The sequence below is a fragment of the Ranitomeya imitator genome, chromosome 2 (assembly GCF_032444005.1).
Source record: "Ranitomeya imitator isolate aRanImi1 chromosome 2, aRanImi1.pri, whole genome shotgun sequence".
NCBI lineage: Eukaryota > Metazoa > Chordata > Amphibia > Anura > Dendrobatidae > Ranitomeya > Ranitomeya imitator.
Window position 1 is genome coordinate 762932806 of NC_091283.1, and position 21819 is coordinate 762954624.

At 40.9% G+C, this 21819-nt stretch overlaps 1 protein-coding gene across 2 annotated transcripts in view; it reads left to right on the forward strand.

Annotated features, from left to right (window-relative positions):
* LOC138665682 (sorbin and SH3 domain-containing protein 1-like) overlaps positions 1-21819 on the forward strand; it is a 532199-nt gene that overhangs the window by 356807 nt on the left and 153573 nt on the right. For both annotated transcript variants that reach the window (XM_069753392.1, XM_069753393.1), the window contains 2 exons: positions 16242-16294; positions 16629-16697. In XM_069753392.1, coding sequence (XP_069609493.1) covers positions 16285-16294; positions 16629-16697 — 79 coding nt within the window. In that variant the 5' untranslated portion in view covers positions 16242-16284. The remainder of the gene's footprint in view (positions 1-16241; positions 16295-16628; positions 16698-21819) is intronic.

Below are 21819 nucleotides of genomic sequence, written 5' to 3' on the forward strand. Positions count from 1 at the left end.
TGATTAGGGTTATGGCTACAGTTGGGATTAGAGTTAGGGGTGTGTTGGGGTTAGTGTTGGAGGTAGAATTGAGGGGTTACCACTGTTTAGGCACATCAGGGGTCTCCAAACGCAACATGGCGCCACCATTGATTCCAGCCAATCTCGTATTCAAAAAGTCAAATGGTGCTCCCTCACTTCCGAGCCCTGAAGTGTGCCCAAACAGTGGTTTACCCCCACATATGGGGTACCAGCATACTCAGGACAAACTGCGCAACAATTACTGGGGTCCAATTTCTCCTGTTACCCTTGTGAATCTAAAAAAAATGCTTGCTAAAACATAATTTTTGAGGAAAGAAAAATGATTTTTTATTTTCACGGCTCTGCGTTGTAAACGTCTGTGAAGCACTTGGGGGTTCAAAGTGCTCACCACATATCTAGATAAGTTCCTTTGGGGGTCTAGTTTCCAAAATGGGGTCACTTGTGGGGGGTTTCTACTGTTTAGGCACACCAGGGGCTCTGCAAACGCAACGTGACACCCTTAGACCATTCCATCAAAGTCTGCATTTCAAAACGTCACTACTTCACTTCCGAGCCTCGGCATGTGCCCAAACAGTGGTTTACCCCCTCATATGGGGTATCAGCGTACTCAGGAGAAACTGGACAACAACTTTTGGGGTCCAATTTCTTCTGTAACCCTTGGGAAAATAAAAAATTCTGGGCTAAATAATTATTTTTGAGGAAAGAAAACGTATTTATTATTTTCACGGCTCTGCATTATAAACTTCTATGAAGCACTTGGGGGTTCAAAGTGCTCACCACACATCTAGATAAGTTCCTTTGGGGGTCTAGTTTCCAAAATGGGGTCACTTGTGGGGGGTTTCTACTGTTAAGCCACATCAGGGGCTCTGTAAACGCAACGTGACGCCCACAGAGCATTCCATCAAAGTCTGCATTTCAAAACGTCACTACTTCACTTCCGAGCCCCGGCATGTGCCCAAACAGTGATTTACCCCCACATATGGGGTATCAGCGTACTCAGGAGAAACTGGACAACAACTTTTGGGGTCAAATTTCTCCTGTTACCCTTGGGAAAATAAAAAATTGCAGGCTAAAAGATCATTTTTGAGAAAATAATTTTTTTTTTTTATTTTCATGGCTCTGCGTTATAAACTTCTGTGAAGCACTTGGGGGTTCAAAGTCCTCACCACACATCTAGATTAGTTCCTTTGGGGGTCTAGTTTCCAAAATGGTGTCATTTCTGGGGGATCTCCAATGTTTAGGCACACAGGGGCTCTCCAAACGTGACATGGTGTCCGCTAATGATTGGAGCTAATTTTCCATTTAAAAAGCCAAATGGCGTGCCATCCCTTCCGAGCCCTGCCGTGCGCCCAAACAGTGGTTTACCCCCACATATGGGGTATCAGCATACTCAGGACAAACTGGACAACAATATTTGGGGTCCAATTTCTCCTATTATCCTTGGCAAAATAGGAAATTCCAGGCTAAAAAATCATTTTTGAGGAAAGAAAAATTATTTTTTATTTTCATGGCTCTGCGTTATAAACTTCTGTGAAGCACCTGGGGGTTTAAAGTGCTCAATATGCATCTAGATAAGTTCCTTGGGGGGTCTAGTTTCCAAAATGGGGTCACTTGTGGGGGAGCTCCAATGTTTAGGCACACAGGGGCTCTCCAAACGCGACATGGTGTCCGCTAACAATTGGAGCTAATTTTCCATTCAAAAAGTCAAATGGCGCGCCTTCCCTTCCGAGCCCTGCCGAGTGCCCAAACAGTGGTTTACCCCCACATATGAGGTATCGGCGTACTCGGGAGAAATTGCCCAACAAATTTTATGATCCATTTTATCCTACTGCCCATGTGAAAATGAAAAAATTGAGGCGAAAATAATTTTTTTGTGAAAAAAAAGTACTTTTTCATTTTTACAGATCAATTTGTGAAGCACCTGAGGGTTTAAAGTGCTCACTAGGCATCTAAATAAGTTCCTTGGGGGGTCTAGTTTCCAAAATGGGGTCACTTGTGGGGGAGCGCCAATGTTTAGGCACACAGGAGCTATCCAAACGCGACATGGTGTCCGCTAACGATGGAAATAATTTTTCATTCAAAAAGTCAAATGGCGCTCCTTCCCTTCCGAGCCTTACCATGTGCCCAAACAGTGGTTTACCCCCACATGTGAGGTATTGGTGTACTCAGGAGAAATTGCCCAACACATTTTAGGATCCATTTTATCCTGTTACCCATGTGAAAATGAAAAAATTGAGGCTAAAAGAATTTTTTTGTGAAAAAAAAGTACTTTTTCATTTTTACGGATCAATTTGTGAAGCACCTGGGGGTTCAAAGTGCTCACTATGCATCTAGATAAGTTCCTTGGGATGTCTAGTTTCCAAAATGGGGTCACTTGTGGGGGAGCTCCAATTTTTAGGCACACAGGGGCTTTCCAAACGTGACATGGTGTCCGCTAAAGAGTGGAGCCAATTTTTGATTCAAAAAGTCAAATGGCGCTCCTTCCCTTCCAAGCCCTGCCGTGCGCCCAAACAGTGGTTTACCCCCACATATGAGGTATCAGCGTACTCAGGACAAATTGGACAACAACTTTCGTGGTTCAGTTTCTCCTTTTACCATTGGGAAAATAAAAAAATTGTTGCTAAAAGATAATTTTTGTGACTAAAAAGTTAAATGTTCATTTTTTCCTTCCATGTTGCTTCTGCTGCTGTGAAGCACCTGAAGGGTTAATAAACTTCTTGAATGTGGTTTTGAGTACCTTGAGGGGTGCAGTTTTTAGAATGGTGTCACTTTTGGGTATTTTCAGCCATATAGACCCCTCAAACTGACTTCAAATGTGAGGTGGTCCCTAAAAAAAATGGTTTTGTAAATTTCGTTGTAAAAATGACAAATCGCTGGTCAAATTTTAACCCTTATAACTTCCTAACAAAAAAAAATTTTGTTTCCAAAATTGTGCTGATGTAAAGTAAACATGTGGGAAATGTTATTTATTAACTATTTTGTATCACATATCTCTCTGGTTTAACAGAATAAAAATTCAAAATGTGAAAATTGCAAAATTTTCAAAATTTTCGCCAAATTTCCGTTTTTATCACAAATAAACGCAGAATTTATTGACCTAAATTTACCACTAACATGAAGCCCAATATGTCACGAAAAAACAATCTCAGAACCGCTAGGATCCGTTGTAGCGTTCCTGAGTTATTACCTCATAAAGGGACACTGGTCAGAATTGCAAAAAACGGCAAGGTCTTTAAGGTCAAAATAGGCTGGGTCATGAAGGGGTTAACTGTTTACAACAGTAATTTTGACCAGGGGTGCCCAAACTTTTGCCACTGTATATGCTATGTAGGCTTCTATGGGTGGCATTTTACAGCTCCCTACAGCTCGAAAGTTGCATCGGCTGCCATCTCCTATCTCAGTTATAGGAAAGTCTGTCTGCACTGACTATAAATTTTACCTCAGCATTGAGAATTTTGATAAAGACTGATCAATCCTGGCGGAGAAAGAAGTGGATTTCTCTGATATTACAAAGTTGCTTATTTCCATGTGCACTATTGATTGATGAGATAATCATTAAAATGACGGTTACTCTTTAAGCTAATAATAATTTAGCAATTGGTTTTAATTAAAAGTTTTCACCTTTTTCCCTTGATAGCCTCTGTGTTGCACATCTACTGCTGGCTGCAGAATGAGTTAACTGGGAATTCATCAGTGAGTTTGACCTGACCAGAAAACTTATAGATCTTATGGTAGGTGCACACGGCATCTTTTATATGCAGGCATGGTCCGTACCCCATCTGTAAAAACGTTAGTCTTTGTGATCGTGGTTTAGCAATACAACATTTGCAAAATCCGTTTTTGTCCCAAAACGACGGATTGCGACGTACGTCACACGACGCAAGTGTGAAAGAAGCCTAAAAGGCGACATGTGCACGTACCCTTCTATCTTTATTTGGGCTGCTAAATTATGGCCACATGAAAGAAGAGCTGGTCTTTGTTGTCATCAATATCTGAGCGAAGAATAGGTAAGAGTTATAAACTCTCAGAATGAGCTCACTAATGGATTCTCAGTTGACTCATTCTGCAGCAAGCAGTAGTAACTAGTAAAATACAAACTCTTGAGGGCAAACTGTTGAATTTTTAATAGAAAACAAAAGCAAAAATGATTTTATCCAAAAATACATTAATTTAAGTAAAGACCCCCTCTGGTGTCCATACTCTACAAGCATTTAGAAAGGCAGAATAATTCTCAAAATAGAGCTGGTGGACTTCCCTTTCCTTGTAATGATATAATGGTAGCCGTATAAAAATAACTTCTCGGCAGTAATATAAGGAGCTGTTGACAAGGGTTTTGTTCCCATTTTTCCTAAAACATTATACCAGCAATTGTTATGTATCCATAAATTCAAACTATTTCAATAACAACTTGTTCACAAATCCCACTTGATCTGTCTTAATGGGACACTAATCTCATTACACGTGGTGCTAAAGTTATTTATACTTTCGTCGTGGCATATGGCTCCATGACATCTAAATGGGCTCATTTTTATCACTTGGAGACAGGCTAGTCCCATAAGCTTATTTACACACCGAGGACACGATGTTCGAGAGACGAAAGGGAAACCAATACAGCCCACCGCAGCTTTTATATCGCTGGGATCAATTCCCAAATAGTTGTCATTATAAAATAATATCTGTAATCAAATCAAGGAATCTTCATTCTGCACATAGTTTAACGCATGATGATAAGTCAGGTGGTGAGGTTTGTTTTTTTCCAAACCAACACCTGGTGCAAAACACAGGTGCACCATTATTACAGCCCATCATGGATACATTTCCACCAGTAGAAGTAAACTTGGTCCACAATATGTATGAATAATATCAATTATACTTTACTAAATGTAAATCCAAATAGCAATACAATTAAAGGGAATCTGTCAGCAGGGTTTTGCTATCTAATTTGAGAACAGAACGATGTAGAGGAAGAGATGCTGATTACAGGGATGTGCCACTTGTAAGGCTTTGTTTTGAGGTTTCATGACGAAATCAGTGTTTTATTAGCAGGAGATTATCACTACAGGACTAGGTGTCGGGTGCCTCTTAGTGCAACCCCAACCCCAGCACTGATTAGTGGCTTGCTGTCAATATACATTGTACACAGCTGCCAATCAGTGAGGTGGGCTGGGTCATGGGCGAGATTCAAATTTTTAACAAGTTTCCTGTTTGTGCTAAGAAACCACACCCATTTCTCTCACATTTTCCTCAACCACAAAACACAAGTAATAGGATCTAAAAGTAAAAGTGATTTCTGCTTCTTGCCCCATCTGTACTGCCATAGCTAGTCTCATTTTCTTTCGTCATGTGCATGTTGTTTTAGTCACTTGTTACTATATTGAATAATCTTAAAGGATTTTCTACATTTCTGCAAGTTTTTAAAATGAATACTACAGGAACAATGCTGAAATAGGAAAGGATGACCTCCTGTCAATCTGCCACCTGAACTGTCTGCTACACTTTATCTCTGGCCTCATCAGTCACAGGCCAAATGTGTGCAAAATACTGCCACACCATGACCAGACCATATATTGCCACCATAAGGTGATCGAATACTACCAAATACAACTTACAAATACCAACACACCATGACCAGACCACATATTGCCATCACCTAGTGACCGAATACTACCACATACCAGGGACAAATACCACCACACCATGACCAGACACATATTGCCATCACCTAGTGACCGAATACTACCACATACCAGGGACAAATACCACCAACCATGACCAGACCACATATTGCCATCACCTAGTGACCGAATACTACCACATACCAGGGACAAATACCACCAACCATGACCAGACCACATATTCCCACCACATAGTGACCAAATACTACAATACTGATTATTAATAAAAAAATACACATACTAATACTAGTACAGGTAATACTGTGAGTTACCAGTGACATCTGTAGTTGAAATAATTCATCTTTACTTTTCCTCTTCATTCGGTGCAGACTGCGATCACTTCTAAAAGCCAGCACTTGACTCTGCAGAAAGTAACAGTCATCTATAACTGATCACTTCTAGAGCGCATTCCCCACTTTTTTCCCCAACTTCTACACTGCACCAGATTAAAAAAAGGCGACATAGTGCCATCCTGCGCACGTTTCCCCAACAAAAAAAACTGTCCTCAAAAAAGTAGATTATATTTCAGCAGTAATAATGTCCCCCAATTGCTACCATAAAGCAATTATCTATGTTCTTCATTCTAGCCCCATACCGTAATTGCGCCACCTATCCTGGTTCTTTCCTGTAATAATTTCCTCAGTCGTGACCCCATTCTGTAATAATGTCCTTTATACTGGCCCTTTTATTTAATGTATCCATCCTGGGCCCCTTCCTGTAATAATGCCATCCATCTTGACCTCTCTATGTAATAATGTCTCCAATATCTCTCATCCTGGTCCTCATGTGTCCTCCATTTTGTTCCCAGGATGTGTCCTCCATCCTGGTCGACACGTGTCCTCCATCTTGGTCCACACATGTCGTCCATCCTGGTCTCCATATGTTCCTCACCCTGGTCTCTATATGTTCCTCATATTGGTCTCCGTATGTTCCTCATCCTGGTCTCCATATGTTCCTCATCCTGGTCTCCATATGTTCCTCATCCTGGTCTCCATATGTCCATCTTCCAGCTCCTCATATCCAGGTCCCCATATGTCCCCCAAATTGCGCTCTACTCTAAGAATATAAGATTAAATGATTACCTGTCTGTGGTCCAGCAGCGTCCTCTTCCTGCTTCATTGGGGTGCGGATGGGCCGGCACAATGCATTGACATCATACCCCAGCGATGTGCATGCTGACATCAGCTGTTAGCCGCTCTCTGATAGTCCAGCGGCTATTTATATTGAATGCCACCCCTGGGCAGGGTTATACATAGATTGTAAGCTTGTGAGCAGGGCCCCCTTGGTATCTGTTGAATTATGTGTTACTGTGTTATGTCTTTGTACATGTTCCCTCTGAATTGTAAAGTGCTGCGGAATGATCATTGTTTTTATTATTATTGTTTCTATCACAAGTGCTGCACCCAGTAAACTAAGTGATATATTGCTAGAATCAGGATCTCTGTCCCTACATCATGCTGCTGGCAGATTACATAGCAAAAATCTGGGGGCATATTTACAAACATAGGTGAGATTAAGGCTACATTCAGACATCCATGTGAGTGTTACTACATTCCAAGAGAAGCAGACTGATTTTTCTGAGGTGTCATCCTAGTTGCATCAGGTTTTTTTTCTCATCCTTTCCTCTTTTTTTTTTTTTTTACTGAAGCAGGAAGACTGAACTTTTTTATCCATTGACTGTGAACAATGTATCTGTTAAAAATGGATGAAATTAGGATGGAACTCTGTAGTGCAAAATATCACTTCCTAGTTCCATCCGACGCTCTCAGATCCCCATAATAGTAGGACATGTCATGGATGTGTGAATGTAGCACAACAGTTAGACAATTTCAAAAAGTGCAATCACTAACCAGATATGCATCCTCCAATGCTATGTGTGTTGCGTCCTTGTCTGATATATCACTGTTTAGTTAGTTAGGATATAAGAAATGTATGAACAGTTGATGGCAGAAAAATCCAGGTCCAATACAGGTACAAAATATGGTAAGTATACAGAGTTAAACAGCGAAATCTCCATCCAATCCGGATAGTCAGATTGTAGTCCTTCTTCAATTATATAGTAGATAAACAGCAAAAGAGTATGAAACCTAACTTTTAGTACATTGTGACAAGTAGAAGCTGCATTGATGATTTTAAAATAATCCAGCAACTAGAGCAACTACAGGGTTTTAAGATACTACTAAGTTTTAGGCTATGTGCACACGTACAGGTTTTTTTGTGTTTTTTTCGCGTTTTTCCGTGCTAAAAACGCTATAAAAACTCATTAAAAACGCATACATTATGCATTCTATCATTTAGAATGCATTCTGCATGTTTTGTGCACATGGATGCGTTTTTTTCCGCAAAAAAACACATTGCGGTAAAAAAATGAGCATGTTCATTATTTTTGCGGATTTTCTGCGTTTTTCCCGCAATTCTATGCATTTGGGAAAAACGCACCAAAAACGCATCAAAATCGCGGTAAAAACGCATGCGGATTTCTGGCAGAAATGTCCGGTTTTTGTCAGGAAAATTTCTGCAAGAAATCCTGACATGTGCACATACCCTTAAGATACTAACTTAGGGTACCGTCTCACAGTGGCACTTTTGTCGCTACGACGGTACGATCCGTGACGTTCCAGCGATATCCATACGATATCGCTGTGTCTGACACGCAGCAGCGATCAGGGATCCTGCTGAGAATTGTACGTCGTAGCAGATCGTTTGGAACTTTCTTTCGTCGCTGGATCTCCCGCTGTCATCGCTGGATCAGTGTGTGTGACACCGATCCAGCGATGCGTTCGCTTGTAACCAGGGTAAACATCAGGTTACTAAGCGCAGGGCCGCGCTTAGTAACCCGATGTTTATCCTGGTTACCATCGTAAATGTAAAAAAAACCAAACACTACATACTTACATTCCGGTGTCCGTCAGGTCCCTTGCCGTCTGCTTTCCTGCACTGACTGACTGCCGGCCGTGAAGTGAAAGCAGAGCACAGCGGTGACGTCACCGCTGTGCTGTGCTTTCACTTTACGGCCGGCAGTCAGTCAGTGTGGGAAGCAGACGGCAAGGGACAGACACCGGAATGTAAGTATGTACTGTTTGTATTTTTTTACGCTGGTAACCAGGGTAAACATCGGGTTACTAAGCGCGGCCCTGCGCTTAGTAACCCGATGTTTACCCTGGTTACCCGGGGACCTCGGCATCGTTGGTCGCTGGAGAGCTGTCTGTGTGACAGCTCTCCAGCGACCATACAACGACTTACCAACGATCACGGCCAGGTCGTATCGCTGGTCGTGATCGTTGGTAAATCGTATAGTGTAATGGTACCCTAAGATAAGCTGCCAAGACCAGTTCTTTCTGGGAAGAGACTGCTGGAAACATAGATGCAGTGGGGACAGCCAGGAGCAATCATTGTTGCCTCAAGATAAGAGAGTGAGAGAGCCACACTGGACTCATCCCCCTCCACCTCCCTGCATGATGAAGGTCTAGTGCTATTCTGTGTGAAGACACTGTGGATGAAGAGAAATTGTCTGTGAAGAGACTTTCATGTTGGTTTACTGGAAGCATTGTATAAAGAGAAGTAATTCTGTGTGATAGAAAGAAGCTTGATTACAACTTTATAATCAATCTCTGCGTGGAGACTTTTACCTCACATGACTGTGAAAGATTCTGGTTAATGTTCGCCCCGAGTAAAAATGTCTCGCTAGGTGAGGGAGAAGCAAGGTGCACAACAACGGGGAGAGGGAGGGGAACCCCAAACACTAGGGAAGGGGAAAGTGGAGACCCCTAGTTAGATCTAACAACGCTCTGTCTCGCATGGCGTCCCTAAATCCGTTCAGCATCTATCGCTGAAAAGGAAATCCCTGCCTGACCTTAGCGATAGGCCCTGGATAGGAAGGCCCCCACTACAACTAAAGACTGAGAGGGTGGACAAATGAGGGAATATACTTAGCTTGAGAAGACCACCGAGATAGCATCCTCCAAGCATACTCCAAGAAGACACTAGCCGACTCCTAGTATCCTAGTTCTCCAACCAGATAGAGGGAAACTGAGATAACACCAGAACCTTGCTGAAGAGACTGAAGGTATTAAAACCTTCAGCAAGGGTGTGTTAATTAGCAGCAGAAGGTGGTTAACTGTTGGGTCCTAGAGGGAGGAGCCCATCACTCCATAAGAGATGCAAGATGCAAGAGATGCAAAAATCAAGCAAGATACTTGGAGAGGTAACCGCAATGACCTTCTACAGCTGGATCCAGGATGACTGTCTGTCACACCTGACACAACCGTGACAAAAATCCCTTCAAGATTCCAAAAAACTCATGTTCCTTTGTCCTGCCTCCATATACTGAGTGATGGACATACAATGACATATAGTTAAAAAGTATCTCCAAAAAGCTTATTACCAAACTAAAATATTTTAAATGCATAAAATAATTTCCTATGAAGCATTTTTAACCTTACATCGTGCATAAAACTTACTGTAGAGTTCCTAAATGTCACATTGACAAAACAATTCTTCACTTTAATTTACCAACAATTTCCTTATATCGAGCAAAAGGTGATTTGAATTGAACTGGACTTCTAAATATTTACTGCAAAAGTTTTATATTTTGATTCAATAGAACAGAATTTTCCATATTTTTGAACTCTCTCCAATCATGGCTAGAATATATTAAGAACAAAAGCTTCTAACTTATTCACTGTAGAAGCCATCTTGTTACTTTTGGATGAAGGCAGAAGGCAAGTTCCTGGATAGCAGGTATGTGTCACCGAGGTGGCTGGCCTCGGTGATATAAGTCACTGGAGAAAGTTCACCAGTAACAATGGGTTACTTAGATGTTTTTTATTTCAAGTGGATTATAGGTTTAGGAATTCAGAGTGACCTAAAGAGCCTGGGTGGGAAAGGTCGCTTCCATACTCCAGTCCAGGTCTTACACGCCTAATAACAGACAGCTGTGTTCGCTCAGCAGTGTGTGTTGTGCTGGGGCTGGAGAATGACCATTCATGGTGGATAGTCTATGTTCGAGACTGAGAAGTGCCTGTAACAGCAAGTTGGTGACACCGTTTGATTTGTTTTGCCTAATCCAAATAAAAGGAGTGTTTGTTTTAGTTATTCATTTTTGCTGAAGAAAGCTGTTTTCATTTTGGAGCTATAAAGTTTGATGAACAATAAACCTTACTTTGTTTTGACCTTAAACCCTGTTTGCCTGTTTGTGTCTAAGCGACTACCAGAGAATAGTAACCTCTATACTGTGACTTAAAAATTATTTTACTCCTTTTAGTTTATTTTATCCTATGACTACGTCTAATTTGTAGTCAGGATAATTCACATAGTTTGTTCCTAGGAGCTCATCTTGATTTATAGACTCGATATTTCCCAAAAGACAGCAGTTTATCCAGTGAAAGCCACTGATTTGCTCTTACACTGCTGGAACGCTTACTAGTGTCAGTGTCTGGATCACTTGCCAACTATTTTGGAATCTTTCCATCGAAACTCGAGCATTGTCTGTTGATCTACTTTTTGCTAATGAAAATATTCCTTTGACACAATCGATAGGGCCTTTCTTCAGTTTGCTGTGTTCTACCAGTATCTTTCTTACTGACAGGTTTCATATCCTAGATGCAACGTAATCGTCTACTGTAGAACAAGGTATTCTACATGTGTTGTTTTTTGTCTGGTCGATGTCAAAGTCAAAACAATGTCAGGCCGCTAAAAGCAGTGGTTGATTATGAAGGAGCCAGTGACCGGATGACATCACCAAGAAACAAATCTAATTTAAGCAAGGAAGAGGATGGCTGGGGAGGGGGCATTTAAATGTACAGTAGGCAGGAGCTTTTCTTACCTACGGGTCATTTGTGAGCCGCAAGCTTTTTCTCGCACCGTTGGTTAATAATTGGAATTATGCAGGAAAAGCAAATAACAACCAAAGAAAATAATAGAGGTAAGAAGAGAACATGTCATGTTTGTATAACTAACTTTTTTGGTCCAGCTACTGTCATTCAGCAAACAACTTGTGGATTAGTCTTGGTCTTTAGAGCTGTCATTGAAATTCATTATTGAAGAATGCTGGTGCTTTATGGTTTCATGATTGATTCTTAACTCTACTCTGCCTCTGGAAATATTTATGCCAAACAAATCCATGGCAGTAAACTAGGATTGCCCAAGATATTATACGTTTGATAATCCGTGGTAGACTTAGCGCAGATGTGGCGCCATCCGGCGCACTGCTCTGATGGCTGGTGTTAGAAGAATGGTCTCGCTGGTGAAGGATAAGAGATCTCACAATCATTTTCTTAGCTTTTATTTTATGTGCAATTCTTACTGGCCATCTGCTCTATAAAAGCAAGTTTGAAATTCTGCATGTCATTTTTTTCCTTCGTACCCTACAGTTGTAAATTAACAATGTAAAAAATTAAATTGTCATGTTTTGGAGGGTTTTTTTTTTTGGCTAGTTTATAATCTGTAGAAAATTTTATGTAGGGGTTATAGTGCAGGTGCTACAGCTATCAGATTAATATGAGCAGTATTGGACCGGGAACTAAGGGCCCACCAGTAACATTAATTCTGGGGGCCTACTCTTCAGCTACATGCAAATATTATTGCGATAGAGACACCACGCAGGCTACAGTTACTCTTTAATGTAATTTCTATGCTTAAATAAAATAATACAATTTGTAGTTTTTAAATAAAAGGGATACTGTATGCTGCCTGTCTGTTTGACTCATGTACAGCGGCCCACCGGGGATTTGCCTGTTCCCCCATGGACCAGTCCGATCCTGAATATGAGGCATAAGAAGGTGAACATGAGAACTTTCTGCAGCCACCAGTTGTTTGACAATTATGGTAAATTCAATGGATATTTAGTAAATGTGTCACACTATAGAAGCTAGTCCTCGGTGAGTCGGCTTCCGTGAATGGAGAGGTGGACTCGTAATTTTGTAGATTTAGTATTTTAATGTTAGTTTGGAAAACTTTTTTTTAAAAGGATTGTACATTTATATCTTCTGTTTCCTTCCATCATTCCATGGGTCCACCTGTACTTGCAAATCTGGAGGGATAATAGCAATAGACTTTAATGTTGGTAATAAAACTCTTTGTACTTTTTTATCCCACATATCTATTGACTTTTTGAATGTAGTCTCAATTATACATTGCTACTATGAATATGTTTTGTGATTTATGCCTACAGAGTCCATTAATGCACAGTATTGATCGCACTTAGGCGACTGCGGTATGTTCTAAAAATTGAGTTTTCTCGCTTAATCCCGTGTGTCTAGTGTATTTACAGAAAAGCTTCTTTACATCCGTAGGAGAAGTTGAACTCCATGGGAATGTTTTATCCGCATAATTCTGTTTCTTTCATTGGGAGAACAGTGTTTATTACAGTAACTTATTTGTTCTGTGATCAGAAGGACTCTGAGATTACATCTGATTGAGAGGATACTGGATGAGTTAAAACCTTTTCAAACTCAGTTAACTTTTCTTTCCGAGTTGGCTTTATTTCACTTCTTGTCATCTATCCTGTTTATCTTTTCGCAAGGACAAACCCAGCACTAAATTATGACTTTCATCTGATAATTGCATTCAGCCCTAAATAAAATAAATGCAATAATCTTTTGGTATTGAGTTGCTTCTTTTTCTAACATTTATATTTTAATACTCTGTCAGTCATTTCTGTGTTACCTTGGAAACAAATGTATGAAGAACATGGCATCTAATAACTGCCATTATAATGTTCCTAAAGACGGTTGCCTCACTATTTTGACAACTTTTTGTGGTATGAAGTCAGTGAGCTGATCATTTTAAGTTTGGTTTCTGATTCTTCTCGTTTTTAGTTATAAACCCTTTACCTCCTGATAAAGTCAAGACTAGCAGCGAAACAATATGTCTGGAGGTCTGAGCTGTTAGATTTGAACAAGTATGAGGGCTGTCCTTTGTCAACCTAACCCATTACTTGCCAAATTTAAAATTTTTACAAGTACGGATTTTTCAGAAAAGGGCGTCCCAATATTCATTTAAAAATGACAATGACATGATTTCCTATTTTGAAGACATTCATTTTACAAACACAGCACAAAAAATTGGACCTAATTATAAAAATTATGAAATCTTAGTTGCTAGAAGCTAAAGATTAGGCGTCCCAAAAAAAAGGACATTGGTAGATAATGGGTTAATTGGTGTGTACTGCGTACAAACCTCCAACACAAGCCAAAACTGCCCTCTCAGTTACTTAGTAATATTAAGATATACATACATTAGGTGTTTAGTCTACCAATTGTATTTTATCAGTTGTGTTAGTGTTGGCTGTAAAACACTTTTCTTTTAAGTTTTAACCCCTTTCTGACTTCGGACGGGATAGTACGGTGAGCCCGCATCAAAGCCAGGACATGTCAGCTGTTTTGAACAGCTGACATGTGCCCGTAATAGGCGCGGGCAGAATCGCGATCTGCCCGCACCTATTAACTAGTTAAATGCCGCTGTTAAATGCAGACAGCGGCATTTAACTACCACTTCCGGCCGGGCGGCAAGAAATGACGTCATCGCCGACCCCATCACATGATCGGGGGTCGGCGATGCATCAGGATGGTAACCATAGAGGTCTTAGAGACCTCTATGGTTACTGATCAGCGGTGGCTGTGAGCGCCACCCTGTGGTCGGCGCTCACAGCACACCTCCATTTCTGCTACATAGCAGCGATCAGCAGATCACTGCTATGTAGCAGAGGCGATCGAGTTGTGCCTGCTTCTAGCCTCCCATGGAGGCTATTGAAGCATGGTAAAAGTTAAAAAAATGTGAAAAAAATAAAAAAAAAATATAAAAGTTTAAATCACCCCCCTTTCGTCCCAATCAAAATAAATCAATAAAAAAATCAAATCTACACATATTTGGTATCGCCGCGTTCAGAATCGCCCGATCTATCAATTAAAAAAAAGCATTAACCTGATCGCTAAACGGCGTAGCGAGACATGCTAAAACCAATGATGTCGTTCAAAAGTACAACTCGTGCCGCAAAAAATAAGCCCTCACATGGCCAAATTGACGGAAAAATAAAAAAGTTATGGCTCTGGGAAGGAGGGGAGTGAAAAATGAACACGGAAAAACGAAAAATCCCAAGGTCATGAAGGGGTTAATATTTCTAGTTGATATGATGGAAAAGGGTAACTTTCTTTGTTGTTTTGGACAGTTACATATACATTCTATAAACCCTACCATCATTGTAAGGTCTGTACCCTCTTGTTATTGCCGGTGGAAAAGGCTTGTCGTCCTACTTTTCACACACTTTTCATTAAAATGCAAAGTTAAATCATCCTTGCCAACCTTCCTGGATTACAGAGTGTGGGATTATGAACATTGGGTGCATGCTCCCTTTTTTTTTCTTTTTAGAGCTTGTTCCCTTAATATTCACCTTCCAGCTCCTTTTCCACCTACAAGTTGATGAATAAATTTACCATTGCCATTGTTCAATCACTGTGTGGCCCTGAGTCACTACTCACTGGCAAGCCTTGAAACAGGGTAGCCAGGGGGTCTGATGTCAGATACCAGCAGGGCTCGTAGTACAGAGGGCAAGACAAAGGTGTGGTCAGGAAACAGTCCAGGGTCAAATGCCAGAAGGGTACAGTACTTCAAAATCAGGGAATACAGCAAATGGATAGTCAGAGGCGTATTCCTGGGTCAGATACCTGAGGTCAGAGAGGGTCAAAAGCAGAAGAAATAATCCACGAGAATTGTCACAATAGGTACAAAGTCAAAAACAAGATCAGAAGTCAGACACAGGGTTAAGCACACACGCCTACATAAAGCAAAGCTACAACGGTCAATCTGCTGCTTACAGCAAGCCAGCTAAATAACTAGCAAATCATTTGAGGATGAGACACCTTGGGAAACATAAGGCACACCTGATCAAATGGAGCAGCAGGGTTGTCTATCAAAATGATGACAGCCCAGCATTCCCCATGATCCTGCGGAATTACCGTGGATTTACCGCAATTTTTTTGCGGATTTTGTGCAGACTCCACCTGTGGTTTTACACTTGTGGATTCCTATTATGGACCAGGTGTAAACTGCTGTGGAATCCGCACAAAGAATTCACATGCTGCGGAATAAACAACGCTACGTTTCCGCGTGTTTTTTTCCGCAGCATGTGCTCTGTGGATTTTGTTTTCCATAGGTTTATATGGTACTGTAAACTCATGGAAAACTGCTGCGTATCCGCAAGGGCCAATCCGCTGAGGATCCGCAGCAAAATCCGCAATGTGTGACATACCCCATGAGTGAGATAACTATACATGTAGGTGTAATGTGTATCCTTGTCTAGCATGTGAAGGAGCAGACTATCAGTTTCATGACTTCATCTTCGTTGGTATTGAATAGGCCGGATGGGATTTTATGAGTTGGGAAGACATGGACACCATACATGGTCATATGTGCTGAATAAGGCCCAGGAAGTTCTGCTGGCAGATTTTCTACATACCTTCTAACTTATGACAGAATGTGATGTTGACTAAGGCTGAGCATAGCCCAGTACGATATAAACATTGTCATTTTCCTCTTTTCTTAAAACAGAAAGACGCAAACCCTGAGTGAGAAGATTTGTGCACGTCGCAGCATGAATTCGGGTGAGCTTCTTAATATGTGTTCTGATTATGGTTTGGCTCCATTGTTTTGCAGTTGGTGCTGTGTAAAGACGGATGTTTTATTTTATTCAGCTAAAATAGTTTAAATAGGTTTATTTTCTAAATATAAACACTCTATTTAATTGTAAAGTTTGTAAATGTGAAGGAGAAATACTAAAGCGGTTTGTCATAATACAATTTTGATGTGCATGAAGTCATGAGATGGCTAGGTATTGACTCACTGACAATCAAATTATTATTCCCATAATAGCACATGAGTGTAAAATGTTTGTGTACGATGGCTAAAATTCTACTGACTGAATGCTGTGTAACGCAGATAATGAAGTTAGCATATTCCACAACGTGGTCAACGGGGTAACATCAAACTGCAACATACAAGACAAAGGTGAGATATTGTAATGAAATGCTCATTGCTGCTGTATAAATGTTTTGTACAATATTCATTTTATTTTGATAGAGGTGAATTACGCTGATGTAACCTGTCTTGCCTCGGTAATGCCTCTTCCTGCCCTAAAGGGAACCTGTCATCATGAAAATGCAGCACAATCCGCAGGCGCCATGTTGTAGAGCAGGGGTAGCTGAGTAGATTGAATTATAGTTTTGTGAGAAAATATTCACAATAACATGAGTTACTCATTTCATCCTCTGCTTTTTGGGGGACTTTTGGTCCAGTGGGCGGTCCTTTCAGTGACTGACAGCTTTCTTTGTATAAGCGTGCATACAGAGGTAGCTGTCAGTCACTAATAGGACCACCCACTGGACTGAAAGTCCCGAAAAAGCAGAGGATTAATTAAATAAATCTCAGTTTATTGTGAAAATTTTCTCACAAAGCTATATATCAATCATCTTAACTTCCACTGCTCTACAACACGGTGCCTGCAGATTGCACTGCATTTTCATAGTGACAGGTTCCCTTTAAAGTCAAACATGATGTTAGAAAAGGGCCTGATTCTTGGATATTAACACAATGTGCACCCCGCTTTATCTGTATGTAACTATGGGCACATTGCAGTATAAGCAGGTAAATGCTTCCGACATATGCTGTAGACCAGGTGTTCAGACGCGGTGTGCACTTTAGTTATGGAACCAGAGAGTGACTATATTCTTATTGCTGTTCGTGGTCACTTCCATAGTTCCGTGACATCATTGTGTGTAATATTCCTACGCTGTGACATCATTGTGTGTAATATTCCTACGCTGTGACATCATTGTATGCAATCACATATTCCGATCATTTGAGTGTGAAATCAGTGTGTTATTTTCACTAAAATGCAAACATATTAAGTGCAAGTAGACACTATATAAGTTCACTGACGAGCACATATTAACCAATTAGAAAGATTAAGAAAGATCACTTTTACTTCAAATACCTAAAAGAACTGATCAAAAAAAATACATAAAGATAGGTGCAAATATATATTGCTAACACATTACTGCTTTGTCTGGTAACGTCAAAGGGAGTATATACTAACCCTACAAAATGCTGGTGTCTCCCTACTATTAGCGGAGGTTGGCACCCTATACTGCGCGGATGGTGCCCCCGCTCACCGTTGATGCTCCCTGTATAGCGCTGCAAGGCCCTAAGATGGAGGAATAGAGGACATCCAAATAAACAGACAGCAGACTAAAGTGCAATAGCGGGGTATGGAGTATACTGCGATCAATCAGTGCTGGCGTCACTGCCCCCGCCTTTGGATGTATAGAATATCAACAGGAAATCCAGGCTGCGGCTGCTCTGTGACTTCTTCTTGATGTTTGATTTGTCAGAGGACAGGGACAGTGACGCCAGCGCTGATTGTCCGCAGGGCTCACATGTCATAACCTCCTCACATGAGGGCCAACACCGCTGGAACGGCGCCTGCATAGGGGTGAGTATAAGTGTTTTTATTTTAATGAAGCTAAACATCAAAGTGAAGGGGTTGTCCTAGTAGTGGAGAAACCCTTTAACACCAATCCAAAAAAGTGACTAGAACTATTGAAAAAAGGATATAGTCGGGGGCCATTGTAATTTGAGGATGACTTCATAAGGTGAAATTAGTTTTATACGTTACCTATTGAAATGCTATATAATATGCTACATGCTCATTGACATAAGATGGTAGAATTGGTTTGGTAAGAGCACAAGACTATAGAAAGAGAGATAAAGGACAGTGCTAATAACGTCTGTGAAGTGCTGTGGAATTAATGGCGCTATATAAGTCAGTAAAATCTATAGAAGAAATAAGAGGGAAGGAAGACGTCTATACCTCCAGTGGTCCGGTAGTCCGAGCTTGGGGTATAATACAAGTAGCTGAAGAAATAAAGCAGATGGTGGATTTGGTGCTTTTGACTCTTTCTTATTCTGTGAGATCCTTTTTTTTGTAATAATAATTTTAGACAATAATGATATGTCAGTAAATAATTTTAGTTTAATTTTGGGAAATGTCATTCTTCATTCTCCTAGTCCCATAATACGTCCGTGTGAAGCTTCAGGCTGACTTTGTATAGTTAGCGGTCACTGTGTCTGCACTGTACACTCATTATGGCTATTTAGCTAATTACCGTAGTTTGAGTTACAGCCCAGTCACATCCAGAGCTCTAATTACGTGACTAATTTCAAGTCATTTATTGGCTTATTTGTAAATTTTAGAAGCACCCATGTTTCTCTTCTATTCCTCGATGTAAACATCATGTAGCTACACTATGTATTGCCTGGCCTTGGTGACAGTAAGGCCCCGTACACACGGTAGAGCAGGCTCTGATGGGTGCCGTGTGTACCGAGTCATTTTTTTCTAGTCACATCACTATAGATGTTTTTTATACCATGAAGAAAAGTATACTCGACTGTATGCAGAAAAAAGCATTTAAAGGGGTTGTCAACTAACTGGACTACATTTTTTTTGAATGACCATTTACTCACCTTCTGCACTGATGATCCTCCAGAGATGTCGGCTCCAAGACTCACATGACGTTGTTATGCCACGTGAGCCCTGCAGCCAATCAGCGGCCGATTTTGGGCTTCTGCGCTCTCATTTCTTCCATTTCTCCAAGGTTCATGCCTTTGGAGGAACCTCACACAAGCAGAAGTAGTAGGAGCACTCAGGCTAATAGTGGGTGCTGATTGGGTGCTGATTGGCTGCAGCGCTCACGTGGCATAACATTGTCATGCGAGCCCCAAAGCTGACAGGGCTGGAGCAGCACCAGTGCAGAAGGTGAGTATATGGTGTTTTTATTTTACAAGGGGGACTACTCCATTTAAAAAGGGGTTGTCTAAGTATAGCATACCTTCACTGTAGAATGCATGTTATTTGCTTAAGTGCATAAAAATTGCATTTCGGAATACCCTTTTTACCCCAAGCATTCGATTAAAGCAAGTTCTAAATTTCTGAAGGCCTCCATACACATTAGACGAATGTCGGCCGAACCCTCTGATGGTCAGCAAGCTGATGTATATGAGGACCTACTGACTCTCCCTTGACAGATGATGTCAGGGGAAATCGGGATCCGGCATGCCTGATTTTGGATTGCTGATCCTTTTGGTCTCTGTGAGATAAGCTGTGAACAGTGATGTCTATCAGCGGCTCACTCATAGGGTGCAGTCAAGCGGCGGTATATATATTGGACCAAGATCGTAACTCATTGCATGGTCTCGCCGGCAGCTCTCTCGACCCTAGCGTGACAGCTTTATGTATTTCTATGCAGCTGTTAATAGTTAGGGAAAAGAAAAGAAAAGGAAGAGGATTAGAGAATAAAATATAACTTTTTATTAATTATATTAAATATTTAAGATAAAATACAGTAAATCCACATACACCCAGATTGAGTCACTGCTTAGTTATATTATTGTGTACTTAATAAAGTTGTGACTCATTTAATTCCCCATTGCATTGCTAGGTTGTAAAGTGATTTTTTTTTTAATAAGTGGATCTCTGACCATTGTCCCTTATTAATTAAAGGCCAGTTTTAAATAGTATCCATAGTTCATATATTGAGTCATATCACATCAAGAAATATCAAATATGATAAATATCTGCTTATGTCAGTTCTGACTATATAGTGACCACCACTTGATTCCTATTCAGAAGGTGATATATTCCATTGATGCTGTTGCATGTCACCAGACGGGGTTATTATTATGATATAATAGAAATTTTACATCTTGAACAGGCTGTATCAAGTCTGTATGCGACTGATATAAAGTGTATGTTGCGGTTGTCAGGCGCAATGCATCTCTGCTGTAACATGGGCACAACTGATATCCAGCTCCAAGCACGCCGCCAGATGATCGGACATGCAAACCGCCCTGTCTGTATGCGACTAGCCATATCAGGTGTATAGGCAGCAAATATAAAGAACATTGCAGCTATGAAACAATGTACAGTGGGGCAAAAAAGTATTTAGTCAGTCAGCAATAGTGCAAGTTCCACCACTTAAAAAGATGAGAGGCGTCTGTAATATACATCATAGGTAGACCTCAACTATGGGAGACAAACTGAGAAAAAAAAATCCAGAAAATCACATTGTCTGTTTTTTTAACATTTTTTTTTGCATATTATGGTGGAAAATAAGTATTTGGTCAGAAACAAACAATCAAGATTTCTGGCTCTCACAGACCTGTAACTTCTTCTTTAAGAGTCTCCTCTTTCCTCCACTCATTACCTGTAGTAATGGCACCTGTTTAAACTTGTTATCAGTATAAAAAGACACCTGTGCACACCCTCAAACAGTCTGACTCCAAACTCCACTATGGTGAAGACCAAAGAGCTGTCAAAGGACACCAGAAACAAAATTGTAGCCCTGCACCAGGCTGGGAAGACTGAATCTGCAATAGCCAACCAGCTTGGAGTGAAGAAATCAACAGTGGGAGCAATAATTAGAAAATGGAAGACATACAAGACCACTGATAATCTCCCTCGATCTGGGGCTCCATGCAAAATCCCACCCCGTGGGGTCAGAATGATCGCAAGAACGGTGAGCAAAAATCCCAGAACCACGCGGGGGGACCTAGTGAATGAACTGCAGAGAGCTGGGACCAATGTAACAAGGCCTACCATAAGTAACACACTACGCCACCATGAACTCAGATCCTGCAGTGCCAGACGTGTCTCACTGCTTAAGCCAGTTCATGTCCGGGCCCGTCTGAAGTTTGCTAGAGAGCATTTGGATGATCCAGAGGAGTTTTGGGAGAATGTCCTATGGTCTGATGAAACCAAACTGGAACTGTTTGGTAGAAACACAACTTGTCGTGTTTGGAGGAAAAAGAATACTGAGTTGCATCCATCAAACACCATACCTACTGTAAAGCATGGTGGTGGAAACATCATGCTTTGGGGCTGTTTCTCTGCAAAGGGGCCAGGACGACTGATCCGGGTACATGAAAGAATGAATGGGGCCATGTATCATGAGATTTTGAGTGCAAACCTCCTTCCATCAGCAAGGGCATTGAAGATGAAACGTGGCTGGGTCTTTCAACATGACAATGATCCAAAGCACACCGCCAGGGCAATGAAGGAGTGGCTTCGTAAGAA